Genomic DNA, 13,431 nt, shown 5'->3' with positions numbered 1-13,431 from the left:
TGTGTGTGTGTGTGTGTGAGAGAGAGAGAGAGAGAGAGAGAGAGAGAGAGAGTTTCTTTTTTTGCTTTGTTTTGCTATTTATCTTTTTTTAAAAATTGCTATGCCTGTTTTTGTCATTGGAAAGATGCCTGAATCAAGTATCATAGGTAAGGAATATAAAGGAAACACTGTTGTATATAAAGGTAAGGAAACACTGTTGCTCAATTAGAAGCACACATTTTTCCATTCAGAGCGCTGAAGACAATTCAGACTTTGCTCTGGTCCACACCAAAGATGCTGTGTTTCCCACACATTCATGTTTGACTTGGAAATCTGCAGGGAGACCAAGGACCTGGGGAGGTATTTTCCCACTCTTGACATATAGATGCTGTCACATGGACAGTTATTTGATTTAAAACTAGTGATGATCCCCATGAGAGGCCCTCACCATTTTCAGCAAGAGCTTACACGAGATGGGGATAGGGGGTGGGGGGTGGGGTGTCTGAAAAGTTTGCACATGGAGTGCATGGGTCTAAGACCTGGGGGAGGAGCATGGGTTGAACAGCTTGAACATGTGGCCATGAGTCAAGGGCAGGGCTGAGGGTATTATACATTGAGGTAGAGATAAAACTTGAACAAGGTGGGATGCGCTCTGCTCGCTCTTTGTGTGAGCAGCAAGGACATGATGATAGCAATGCAGTCACTGTAGATCTATGAGAAAAGTGACTGCTGATTTCCTGTTTGAGTTATAAGAAAGCAAAATTGGGTCAAACTGGGAAAACTGGTCCTGAATACTTTAATGAGCATTGCTCTTCTCTGGAGCTGGGGCTGAGCTCAGGCCTACTGACATGGTAAAGACCCAGATAGAAGAGAGGAGCAGGAGAGAATAGCAGAAAGCCATAGGTTCTATCTAGGACTGAGCCCCAGGCTGAAGTCAGTGATTAAGCCAATGTCTGAGGGATCTGATACAAACTCATACTGAATGACTTTAGAGATACTGGATTTCCTTCTAAAAGCCCCATGTAAACATTTCGTGTCTTCACAGTAGTAATAAGATGATCTAGGATCTCAGGAACTGAAAATGGGAGGCTCTGAAAAGCAGGGCACAGGTAAGCAAGTGCTTAGTGGTGCCCCTCAGGGGGTTTGCAACTATCGGCCAAAATGCACCTTTCCCTGGGGTAGTTCAAGAAAACTGAGAATAGAATTAAAAAAGACAGTTATGTTTAAGACAGCCAGGGGGAGAAGGGGAATGAAGACGGAGAAGGAAGAGAGGGGAGAGAGAGACAGAAGCTAATCAATTAGTTCTGTGATTTCATATTCCTGAACAGAACCATCTTACCATGGAAAGGCACTGCTGGGCTCTGTCCACTGGAACAGGCTCCTGCAGCATGTAATGAGGAGATACTCCGCAGGAGAAGGCAGAGGGGGACGAAGCCCAAAGCAAGAGGTTAGCCTAGAAGTGCTTCAGAATCCAGTGCATCTCTGGAGTCTCAGATTTGGGGTTTTGATGAGATGATGTTATGTTCAAGAAAGGAGTTCAGGAGGAGAGGAACTGCCCATGTCAGCCTTGGCAAGGAAGGGAAAACAGCCAGGCCCTTGCCTATTTCATTATTTCAGTATCTCAAGAGCTAATGCTCAGAATTTCAGCTCCATCTCCATTGTCCCCTGCTCAATCATGCTTCCTGTGACTGTCTGTCCCCATCATTGAGCTACATGTGTGTCACAGGACCTCCTATTGTCTTCTCTACATGGTCAGCATTGCATATTTAATGAGCTCTCCTCACAGAAGTTTGGCTGTGTAGAGCAATGCCTTTGATGTACAGCATCTAAGAACCATGCTTGATGCATGGAAAGACATGGAGTGGACAACAGAAAGAGCAAGTGAAGGTTTCTGCAGCTTTCCAAGGAACGCAGCACTGCAGAATGTATCTTGAAGATCACCTGGGATGAGTTCAATGTAATGAATTTGTAAACTGACTGAGACAATGGGAAAGAAAACCAGGGTCAAACAAAAGGACATGGGACTACAAACAAGAAGTAAACATAAAGTTGATACTCTAGAAGAAACCATAGCCCAAGGCGTCACCTGCTAAGAGGCTATGGTTGTGTGTGATGTCAGTGTGCATATGTATTCATTAATGTGAATAGCCTTGAGTGTTTGAACAATAAAAATGCATTTGTTAGACCCTGTCCAATTTCCTATGGATCCATCTACTCAGGTGACCACAGTGGTTATAGAGATGCACAGAAATGTACACTGATTCGGGGGGAGGAACCACAAAATCATCTGTGCTATAATTTTTACTTCATAACCCACTGGCTCACTGTACAGCCCATATCACCATAGAACATCAGCGACACCTGGTGGCTGCACACTACTAAGCAGGCAGCAAGGCAGGCAGCAAAGTAGAAATCTCTGCAGAAACTGAAGTGAATCTTAAAACGTGGACCTTGAAATAAGTGAGTTTATCAGTAAAGTTTCTATATGGGCAGCCTTGGGCTGCTGCTCACGTAGTCTGGCCACTGCTCCAGACTCCTGTTAGAAATATTCTACAGTGCAGCATTCAAACCACAGCAGTCGCTATTTCCACTGACGGTTGCCTAGCTGAAGAAATGTTTCCAAAGCTCCACTCTCTGCTGAGCTCCCCTCCTCCTTTATCCCCACATTTCCATCACATGTGGTATGTAATGAGATACAATTGATTTTTTTTTTATTGAAAGTAGATACTTCCTTTCTTGTGATAAGTAACTTTGTGATACTATAGTTTGCATTTCCGATCCCTGGCTTTTCATCTATTTCATTCTGAATTTAGATTAACTGTTAATGAATCTACTTACTAAGCTTGCATTGAGCCTCAATTAGTCAAAATTAACATGAAATTCAATTTATATTGGAGCCTAGGTGATTGCCAATTAAAGCACTTGTATATACTCTGGTTTTTTGATTTTCTGCAGAGGATGATAACCACACCCCCCAGAAGTACAGAAAACCACAAGCTAAGGAGTCACATGGCATTTGCTGAGGCTAACATGGTAGCCATCTGCTTCCCCTCTCTGCTGATAAGCGATACCTCCTAATACCATTTCAAAAAGATAAGAAATAAGCAACACTTGGTATAAGGGTTTTACCTAACACTTCTCAGCCATAACAGTGAAACCCAAGCCTGTCACTTTGCTCATCTGTCATGAGTCACAGTCATACCACATGACCAGAGTGTATGACTATTTTCCATCATGACAGATTACATATTTTTAACTAGCTTTATTTGGGGATTTAAGGCTTATGACACAAATGGAACTATAAAAAAAATTAAAAACCTAATAGCCTTCATGCATCAGAATTAGATATCACTAAAATAAATGTTGCCAGAAATCTTATCCAAACGAAGGTGGTGTTACCAACTTGTATCACCAGATGTTCACATTCTTCAGCTCCCTGCTTGTTTGCATGGGTTCCTCTGATTTCAGCTACATCGTTTGTATAGACATCCATTCCCCCCCTCCCAGCTATGGAAGGAGAAGGAGGCAGGGAAATGTGGTCAGGGCAGCTGCAGCTGTGAGGGGTCCCTCCTGATGAAAGCAGCCCTGTACCTTTGAATGGGAAATGTTGGCTTCTAAGATGCTGTGGATGGTTTCCTCAGAGATGTGGAAGAAGGAGCGAAGGTCCTCAGTTAATTTGGTGATGTTTCTCATCAAATCCTTTATTTTTACATCTGAAGAAAATACAAAAGGAAAGCAGAGTTCTTAATAAATTTTCAAAAGTTTTGTTGATTTAAAACAAAATTTGATGTTGCCACCTAAATAAGAAGTTTCTCTCATGCTGTCCAGCTTATAGTAGACACTAACTAAAGTTTTATCTTACTCTTCTAGGGGAGTCTTCCTGTGTAAGTAAGTAAAAACCTCCAGCTATGGGGTATTATCTGGTCAATGGCTGACTCTGAATTCAGGATGCTTTCAGACTCACTTGAGAAAGAATTCTTTCTGAATGAGCAGTGACCATGTGCTGTAGAGACCTCATCTTTCTTAACAAGAAAATAATCATCACCTAAGGATGTATGAGCATTCTTCACAGTTTTCATATCAATGCTGTGTGAGGTTTAGGAGCTGTGTGGATGGGACAGAGACTCATAAGATCCAGTAGTTTGTGGGAGGACAGAATGAGAAATCTAGACAACACAAGATGGCCTCCTTTCCTTTGCCTGACTTTTGGGACCTCAGGAATTTACCCATGAAGCCTGAAGTGCTCTGACTGGCTCCATTCTAAGTTGTTAGGCTAGTTTTTGCTTTTTGTCTTTACAGAATATAGAGCACAACTCTTGCTTTTTTGTGTTTTATTTCAAATGTCTTTTAATAAAACATTAATATTTTTACTTAGCTTTTCTTCCATTAATTAATTTATTTATTCACTTTATATCCCAATCACAGCTCCCCCCATCTCTTCCCAGGCAGGCCCCCCACATGTAGCCCCTCTTAGATTGAAATGTAATCATATCATTTGCCCTTTCTCTCCTCCCTCCTCACACTGTTATGTCCCCTACTCCCTCTCAAGTTCAAGGTCTCTTCTTTCCTAACAGTATGGCATAATTTTCCTTCTTTATGATTCATTTTAATAACATATTGAACTGAAACTCTAAATGTAATTTTTAATCAAGCAAGCTGAGAAACCACATACCCTCTGTGACTGTGAAGTTGCTAAGAAATGTCATAACAGGAATCTTTGACATCCAAACCTCCTCAAGACTTTTGGTCAACCTAAAGTGACAGAAAATTAAAATGAGATAAGATAAAACATCTGAAGCAATTGTTGGAGTGAATAACCTTGCCTCTGTTCTAGGAGCTAGGCTGGATAACACAGGTCCCCTCTGATAAATGGACATACTCAGTCCTCTGATACTATCTGAGTGTGAATTTCCCCAACATGAGATTTCCAACATGTCCTTGCTCAGCCCAGTGCAGCAAATGAATCAGGGTGATAGCAACAAGATGCATGATAAACGGCTTCTCCCATATGTGGGAAATAGACAATGGTGCATCTGACAAATTATTGCAGGCCCAGGTAGATGGCCACTTCTCTGTACCTATGTCATCTTCAGAGTGGCAAGCCCCTGACTTCTGAGCTCACACTTCTAAACACATGAGAAGTTTTAATCAGATATGGAATCATTTGAAAATATGTGTCTGTTCATTTACTTACATTTAATGTCACACTGTCTTCCTGGATTGGATCTCAGTATCTGACCCAGCATCTTGCTTGTCTATACAGCTCATCTGACAGCAAAAGCTGCTGCTAAGATTTAAAATGTAAATCATATTTATGGAAAGCCCTGGTGTTTGACTAGTACTTGGCGACGATGCTATCTGAAATCAATAACTTTAGAAAGAACTCATTCTGCATGAACACTTAAGCACACATCTTTCAGAAAACTGAGAATACTGGGCAGGGCCCAAGAGCACGTTACACACCTGTGCATGTGCTGCTGAACCACTCCCACCAAGGGCTGGCACGTGCAGCTATGGCTGGAAGCATTTTCCAAGATGCTTTTAAAGCCTTCCAAGGCACTGGAAAGATTCCTGCTAAGACGTTCACAGTCCAACTGATCAGGTGAGGACCATATCTTTCCAATTTCCTAGAAAACACAGCAGTATTTATGTGCACAAGCTTGAGGCTGGTTCTCGGGTAAATGCAGACCTTAGTTATTTCCTCAAGTGTCAAACAATGCTCCCATTTCCTCTGCACACAGGCAGCCATAGGACAGGGCAAGACTGCACTGTGGTACAGGACAGAAAACAAGTCACACCATGTTACCTGGTACTTAGTTTCCCAGAGCCCAGTTCCCAGTTCTTCTCAATCCCTCAGTGTTTAATAGGAAAAGAAAGTTTTAAAAAGAAAGAAAGTAAGTAAAAGAAAAAAGTCATCATAAAAAATATTGGCACAGACCTGGAAACATGCTGAAAGAGACAAAGTGGAGAACAGATGTGTAAGCTCTGCTTTCTCAATTAAGGAAGCATGAATAAAAGCTGCAATGAGATCAGCTCCTCAAACCTTCTAAGCTGTCTACATAAAATACAGGGATGATTATGGTGAAGACATGGAGAAAGGGGACCCATTATATGTTGGTGGTGGAAATGTACAGTAGTACTGACATTAAAGAAGATCATGTATGAGTTCCTCACAATGGCTGTATGATCCCAAATACCACTCCTTGGTCCATAACTAATGGAAAGGGAAGCAGGTATGAAGGACAGGTCAAATGATCACTGCAGCAAACAACATGTGGGATTGACATGAAAGTCCACTGAGAGAGATGAACTGATAAAAACAAAAAGCCTTAAACACACTGTAAGATACTATTCAGCCATGTGAAAGAAAAAAATCATGTCATTTGCATGACATAAATAATCCTGGAAGAAATGCTAAGTCAAATCAATCAATCAAAAAAAAAAAAAAACCATAGACTAGATGAAACCTGGGCGTCCAGCATCATGAGGTTGAGAGGTAGTTTTGTATGGTGTGTATTTAAATGCTGATTTCTATGCCCAGACATCTGCTTGTGGTCCAGACAGCATGGCCAACCATCTCTGATCTCTATGTTATAAAAAATGTATTTGCCATCTTCCATGATTGGTTAATAAAAGAGTTGATCAGCCACCTCACTTGGCAGAATAGAAAAGGGTGGAACTTCCCATTGGAGTCAGAAGGATGAGGCAATTCCAGAGAGACCAGAGAAGAGAGAGAGGAGAAGACAATGAGGAGGAGAAGGTATGGAGAAAGCACGTGAAAAGAACAGGAGGAATTGCCATGAAATCATGATGAAAGAGCAGTCATAAAGATACACATGGGTCAGAGTGAACTAAAGCAGGACTTGGATTAAAGGTAAAGGATCATGTGGATGGGAAATGGGCAGTCTTAAATGTTTTGACAGTTCAGTTATGTTTACAGCTTGTTAATAAGTACATCACATCTCTGTGTCATTTATTCAGGAGCTAGAACAGGCTAAACAGGGTAGAAGTACCCTGCAGTTATTTGGAAGTAAACAGGGTGTTGAAAACCCCCTAAAGAATTTTAGTTCTCTAGGGCCTGGGCAGGAGCAATGGCAAGAGTGTGCTTCTGCTCCTGGTGGACTAGAAAAGGGCACAAGCTCCTCCCCACACTTAGATTTCCACTGGACACATCCTCATTGATGCAGGCTCCTTCACCCTCCCCCTTCATTGTTCTGCAAACCCAGACCCAGCTATTTCCTATGTTCCTATGAGAGAAGAAAGGAAATGGATGACAGGCAACAGGCATGCTCCTGCAAGACTGAGATAGATAGTAAGGCTGTGTCCATCTTTCCCATGCTGAGCTTTCTCTTGCTCTCTCCAAGACATTTCACAGACCTGATGCTCCCCTTCCTCCACTGACGCCCCTCCTCACAGCATGCTGTGCTGAGACAAGAACTATAGGTACAATGAGCATTAGCTTGCCTGATAACTTGCTTCTGAGAACATAAGTAAAATTCAGTTTATTGGAGCCTCTGCCCATGGCTTGCTTCCTCCCAGAACTCCCAAGCCATCATTAACCTGATGCATATATAGCACCCCCTGCTGATATTATTCTTATATTTAACAAAACAATAACTTTGACATAGAAATAATTACAAAGAAATAAAGCACACTGCCCTCTCCAGTAGCAGGTGTTGATAAAAGAGAAAAAAACCAACATTCTTGAGTATAAGTGCACAAGGTTGCAGTTAAGTAACATATTAAGCATAAAGACTGATATTTGACCCTGTTAGTCTACAGCCTTGAGATCATGAAGAATCACCACAGGTAAAAGGTAGCATACAGGCCCTCCTTCTCTGAGTGAAGCAGACTGCCATCACTCAGGCCTGAGGCAGAGAAGTAGACACTGCTAGTTTCCAAAACACAAGATGTGAGAGTATATTCAGAAGCCCAAAAGCCAATCTGATATTCCAGACACATTCTCTGATTCTAGTCAACCCAAAAGTGTCACTCTGTGGGCATTGACATCTTTCGAAACCTAGTTTCAAGTTCCTACCGATCCCAAGACAGTTAACTTTCTGCTGCTGGAAACCCAGTCTGACAGGATAAAGACTTGACACTCTGAGCTCTTCTCATCTGGATTGGTGAGTGGAGCTCTATGCTAATACAAAGCAAACTTCACAGAGAATACTTAAGACATTAAACACCTAAACACAACAAAGGTAGACCTTTGACACAGAAAAACCCCATGATATCACGTGGATAAGATTTACATTTCTGAAAGACTCACATACTAAACACCCTAGGACCAAGGTTGTCAATTTGATATTCCTTTCATGAAGTAACTCAGCTGAGGAATCATTTCTAGGAGGCTGATCTGTGGGCATGTCTCTGAAGAAAGTTCTTCATTCCTAATTGACATAGGAGAGCCCAGCCCACAGTGGGTAGGACCATCCTTAGGCTAATGTTTTATAACAAAGCTAGCAAAATCCAACCTAGAGCAGGGCAGCAAGCAGCTTACCACATGGTTTCTATTTTGAGGTCCTACCTTGGTCTCTCCTTATGGCAAACTATAACTTGTAAGCCAAATAAACTATTTCTCCCTCTAAGTTGTTTTTGGTCATGGTGTTTATCGTAGCAACAAAAACCAAACTAAGACATGTTTTTCATCCTGATATGAGCAATTGTTTGCTGTCATCATCAAATCAGGGTGTTCTGCTCTTTATAGAAATTAATATGTCCCAGTCAGAATTATTCATGTGTACACACTGATGTGAACTGTGGATCTTGTCTTGGGGTCAGTTTCAAAATCTGCACAGTGTCGCCTGTTTTATTATCATAAATTTCTCTCAGAGCTCCAGAAGTCAAGGATTTTGTTGTGTGCATTTTTTTAAAATATAACATATCTGAATTTGGATTATCTAAATAAAATGTTTGAGGCCCGAAGTTTTTCTAATTCTAGGTCTTTCTGGATATTGAGATGTCTGAATATACATCATGAGGGTTAGGAACCCACTCTACCTAGACTCTATGCATAGTCTAAAGGCATCCCACACTTTACTTTTGTGTGTCTGTATTTTGAGTATGACCTATCATGTGTACATTTTTATGAGTGCTGTCATGTTGGTACCAAAAGTTTCAGATTTGGGAACATTTTAGGCCCTCATTACATGATTAGGCATTGGTCCAGCAGTGGGAGGCCTTCATCAGCACCATCTCTAATTCCCAGTGGAATCCAACACCCGCTGAACTTCAGATTGGAAAGGGTCACTTTATCACACAAACAGTAAACACTCAGAACTGTCCCTAGATAAAATACAAATACCAGGAAGGAAATGCTGGTTTGTGTGAATCCTTCAGCTATTGATTCATCAAGATGTCACACACTCCTAGAAAACAGTATCTCTGAAGCATAAGGGGACTGAGGTACATATGACCTCACAGAGACTGTGAAAGGATGCATCAGACCTGCACAAGTTCAATCTAGACAAAATCCTACAACTGAGAAAGAGAAGTGAACATAAAGCCCTACCCGTAACCAGGAAACTGTTCCAAACTGATAAACACTGAGAAAGGGAAACTCAGTCTCCTCCAATAGAGGGACTCGATGCTTTTGTTTTTGTGTCTTTTATTTTGTATTGCTTTGTTTGTTATGTTTGTGTTCTTGAGTTTTTTGTTTGTTTAGATTTTCATTCTCAGATGGGTGATGGGGGCATAAGGGACAAAAAAAATCATGAAATTGGTTAGATAAGGAGCTAAGAAGGATCTGGGAGGAACTGGAACATGGAAAAGAATATTATCAAAATAAACTGTATAAAAATTATTTGCAGTGAGGATAGTGTGGTGAATATGATAAGGTATAATATATACATCTATGAAACATCATAATGAAACCCACTTATAAATAATTAATATGTGCTACTAAGAAATAAAGAAACAAAAAACCCTACCTTTCCAAAACATAGACATTGCAGGGTTTTACTGCTCTGAACAAACACCATGTCCAAAGCAAGTCTTATAAAGGACAACATCTAATTGGGACTGGCTTACAGGTTCAGAAGTTCAGTCCATTATCAACAAGGTGGGAGCATGGCAGTGTCCAAGCAGGCATGGTGCAGGTAGAACTGAGAGTTCTACATCTTTAGCTGAAGGCTGCTAGCAGAATACTGGCTTATAGGCAGACTAGGATGAGGGTCTTAAAGCCTCCATGCATAATGACACACCTACTCCAACAAGGCCACACCTCCCAATAGTGCCACTCCCTGGTTCAAGCATATACAAACCATTACAATAGATTATAGATAAGTGATAGAAAATAAATTGATTTATGGATCAATAGATGGGTAGGTGGGTATGAGGGATGAACAGATAGATGAGTGGATGGGCAGACAGATAATAGATGAGATGGGTAGATAGATGATAGACATACAGATAGATACAGACAGGTAGATGGATGAACAAACAGACAGACAATCTGTATGAGAGCACTTGCCCATTCCTGTGGTTTAAACACCCCACTTCCCGCAAGCATGATGTCACTGAACACAGAGCTAGCATAGAGCAATAAAGTACCACCCTACTCAGTCGCAAGCATAGAGCAATAAAGTACCACCATCATGCAGACGACACAAATGTCAATGGTCTCTAGACAGAGGAAAGAACATGAACCAGAACCAGAAAGATATGTGTCCCAACTCTTTGTTACTTTCTATTTTAACATCATTTATATAGTCACACATGACTATAATTTGAGTTTTAATGATGCAAATGATTAATCACCACTTATAAAACCCCTAAGACTTGAACAGCAATTCTCATAGCTGAGTACTAGCCAAGCCTTGCATACGATGAGATCTGCAGGGTGCACTTCCATCATGACCACAGAGCAGAGTATCTGGTTCTCAGAAATAAACTGTAACTATGGAGCAACCACACCACCTTGCCTGAGCCAACTGTGATGAATACAAAACATTCTGAAACATAAAAGAAGACAAACCTGGTAGTGGCGATGAACCAAAGTGACTCCTTGCAAAGCAGATAAGATAAGGTGCCTCATCCCACCTTGCTTGCAACTCAGCGTAGCACACAGAATGTCCTTAGTCAGGGAAGGATTTTCTATCAAAAGAAATAGGGAAAAAAAATAGTAAACAGTTCTCACTTGACCAGCTCAAGCTCAGAAAATTGTTCTTCAAAGATCAAAAATGATACAAATTCATAAAAATGTCTTAAATCTCCAAGATGGACAAGCAGATAGGGGTGAATCTGCACCTTTTAAAATATTTTGGTTTCAGCTGGGCATTGGGGAGGCAGAGGCAGGCAGGCAGATCACTGAGTCTCAGGACAGCCTGGAGTTCCAGGACAGCCAGGGCTACACAGAGAAACCCTGCCTCAAAAAAAAATGTTTTTGATACACACACATACACACACACACACACACACACACGGTAACTTCACATCTTAATAGAGTACATTCATGTCTAAAATTAATAAATTAAGATAATTGACCATGGTGATTTGAATAAAAATGGACCCATAGATTCAAATGTTGGAATGTTTAGTCAGGAGGTGGAAACATTTGGGAAGGGTTAGGGGATGTGGCCCTAGTGGAGGAGGTGTGTCACTAGGGATGGACTTTGAGACTTCAAAAGTCTACACCATTTAGCTTTTTTGGCTTTGTAGTTGTGTCTCAAGATGTGAGTGCTCAACTTCCCGTGCCCTTCCTGCCTGGAGCCATGTCTCCTGCTAGGATAGTCATGGACTTTAACCCTCTGAAACTGTAAGCCTCAAATAATCTCTTCTAGACATTACCTTGGTAAAGGTGCCTTATCACAGCAACAGAAAAATGACTAAAACATTACATTACTATCCATTACCTCCAATATTATCATTTTAGGGGCACTGAGGACATTCAGTGAAATAGCTATTCTGAAACACCCAACTGCCTCTGAACTAAATCAGTAGTAGAAACAGTTGCCCCACTGGGCTTTAAAATAATGGAAATTGCACCTCACATCCAACTGCCTGTTGGATCTCTGTCTCTTATAGACATCCTGGCTCTGTAGCCTCTGGTCCTCTCCATTCTACTGCCACTTCACCAAGTCAACATATCAGCTTCCACATATACATGAGTATATGTTTCAGTTTCAATGTCTGGTTTCCCCACTTAGCATAACATCCAGCATTTCTATCCGTGTTAGTGTAAATGACAGAAACTCATTCTCTTTAAAGGTTTAATTCCATACCACTGTGTACAAATATTACATTCTCTTCATGCATTAAGGCCTTTTAGGTATAAAGTGTAAATAAAGACCCACCTGGGCTAAATCCGTTGAATAGATATCAATTTATAATCTCTGCTTTCCCAACACTTCCTTTCTCCTTGTATTCCCCCCTCCTAGATGGAATTCCTACACACTGACCCTTCTTCTCATATCTTCTCTGGGACAGATACACATTCACTCATAGACCTCTTGCTTATTATCCTAACATGGGTATAATCACTTCACTCATTCTTTCTCAGAGTGCTCTTGTGGAAGAATTAATTATATTTGTTGGCTTCTATCTCCTCCACATGTCTCTAGTCACAGCTGGAAGCATCCCTGCCATTCCCCTGCCTCAATCTTCACACTACCACTCTACTTCCTAATGCCTCTAGGTTCAGGATCTCTGTCCAATTCCCCACCTGGTCACATCCAGGGGACTACCAGACTCCTAGAAGGTCCTGTCCACATCTCCCAGCCATCACCAGTTATGTTCTGCCATGAGATCAGTTACAGAAATCTCATAGGTTCCATGCTGTGCCTCAAGTTCTTCCCCAACCACTACCCACCTCCACCTCCTCCTGCTCCTCCTCCTCCTGAGCACTAAAAATATGTATTCTTCATGTCCCTGTCCCTTCCACAGGGGACTTCTGCTTCCTTTCTAACTAGTTACCTCTCAGAACTCAGCCTTATCCAGCCCACACATAAATTTGTCCTTTCCTTCCCTGGATATCTAGGGCCCTGGGAGTTCATCTCCCTGCACACTTCCATTTTCTGGGTCTCATATCTGCTTTCAAGTATACTTGGCATTCAACACATGTTCTAGATACTGGGTCGTTATAGGAAACAGCATATATTTTATAAATCACTAAACAATAGTTTTTCAAAGAGCAAAAAAAGTTATTCTTACAAATTTTAAAAAGAAAACAGTTTGAGTCCAGGCAGTGTACCACAAGAAGAAATACAAAGTGAACAGGCTCTAGTTTACCCTAGGATTATACCCACCTACAATCCTGGCACCTAGGAGGCTGAGGGAGGGGGATCATGAACTTAGGGCCAGCCTAAATTACATACGGAGACATTGTCTTCCCAACATACACACACACAAGAAAAGAAAGAAAGAAAGAAAGAAAGAAAGAAAGAAAGAAAGAAAGAAAGAAAGAAAGAAAGAAAGAAAGAGAGAGAGAGAGAGAGAGATCCAATGATACAA

The 13,431-nt window shown here is 41.2% G+C and overlaps 1 protein-coding gene across 1 annotated transcript in view; it reads right to left on the bottom strand.

Annotated features, from left to right (window-relative positions):
• The window catches only part of Abca13 (ATP binding cassette subfamily A member 13), a 471,059-nt gene that overhangs the window by 361,474 nt on the left and 96,154 nt on the right, over positions 1–13,431 (bottom strand). The window contains exons 20-23 of the mRNA XM_021177120.1: positions 10,958–11,076; positions 5,443–5,606; positions 4,652–4,731; positions 3,571–3,692 (exon numbers count right to left, since the gene is read on the bottom strand). Of these exons, the coding sequence (XP_021032779.1) occupies positions 3,571–3,692; positions 4,652–4,731; positions 5,443–5,606; positions 10,958–11,076 (485 nt within the window). The remainder of the gene's footprint in view (positions 1–3,570; positions 3,693–4,651; positions 4,732–5,442; positions 5,607–10,957; positions 11,077–13,431) is intronic.

Source organism: Mus caroli, chromosome 11 (assembly GCF_900094665.2).
Source record: "Mus caroli chromosome 11, CAROLI_EIJ_v1.1, whole genome shotgun sequence".
NCBI classification, from domain to species: Eukaryota; Metazoa; Chordata; class Mammalia; order Rodentia; family Muridae; genus Mus; species Mus caroli.
Note: the sequence above shows the minus strand (reverse complement) of the source record. Positions and strands in the feature narration are given on the sequence as shown.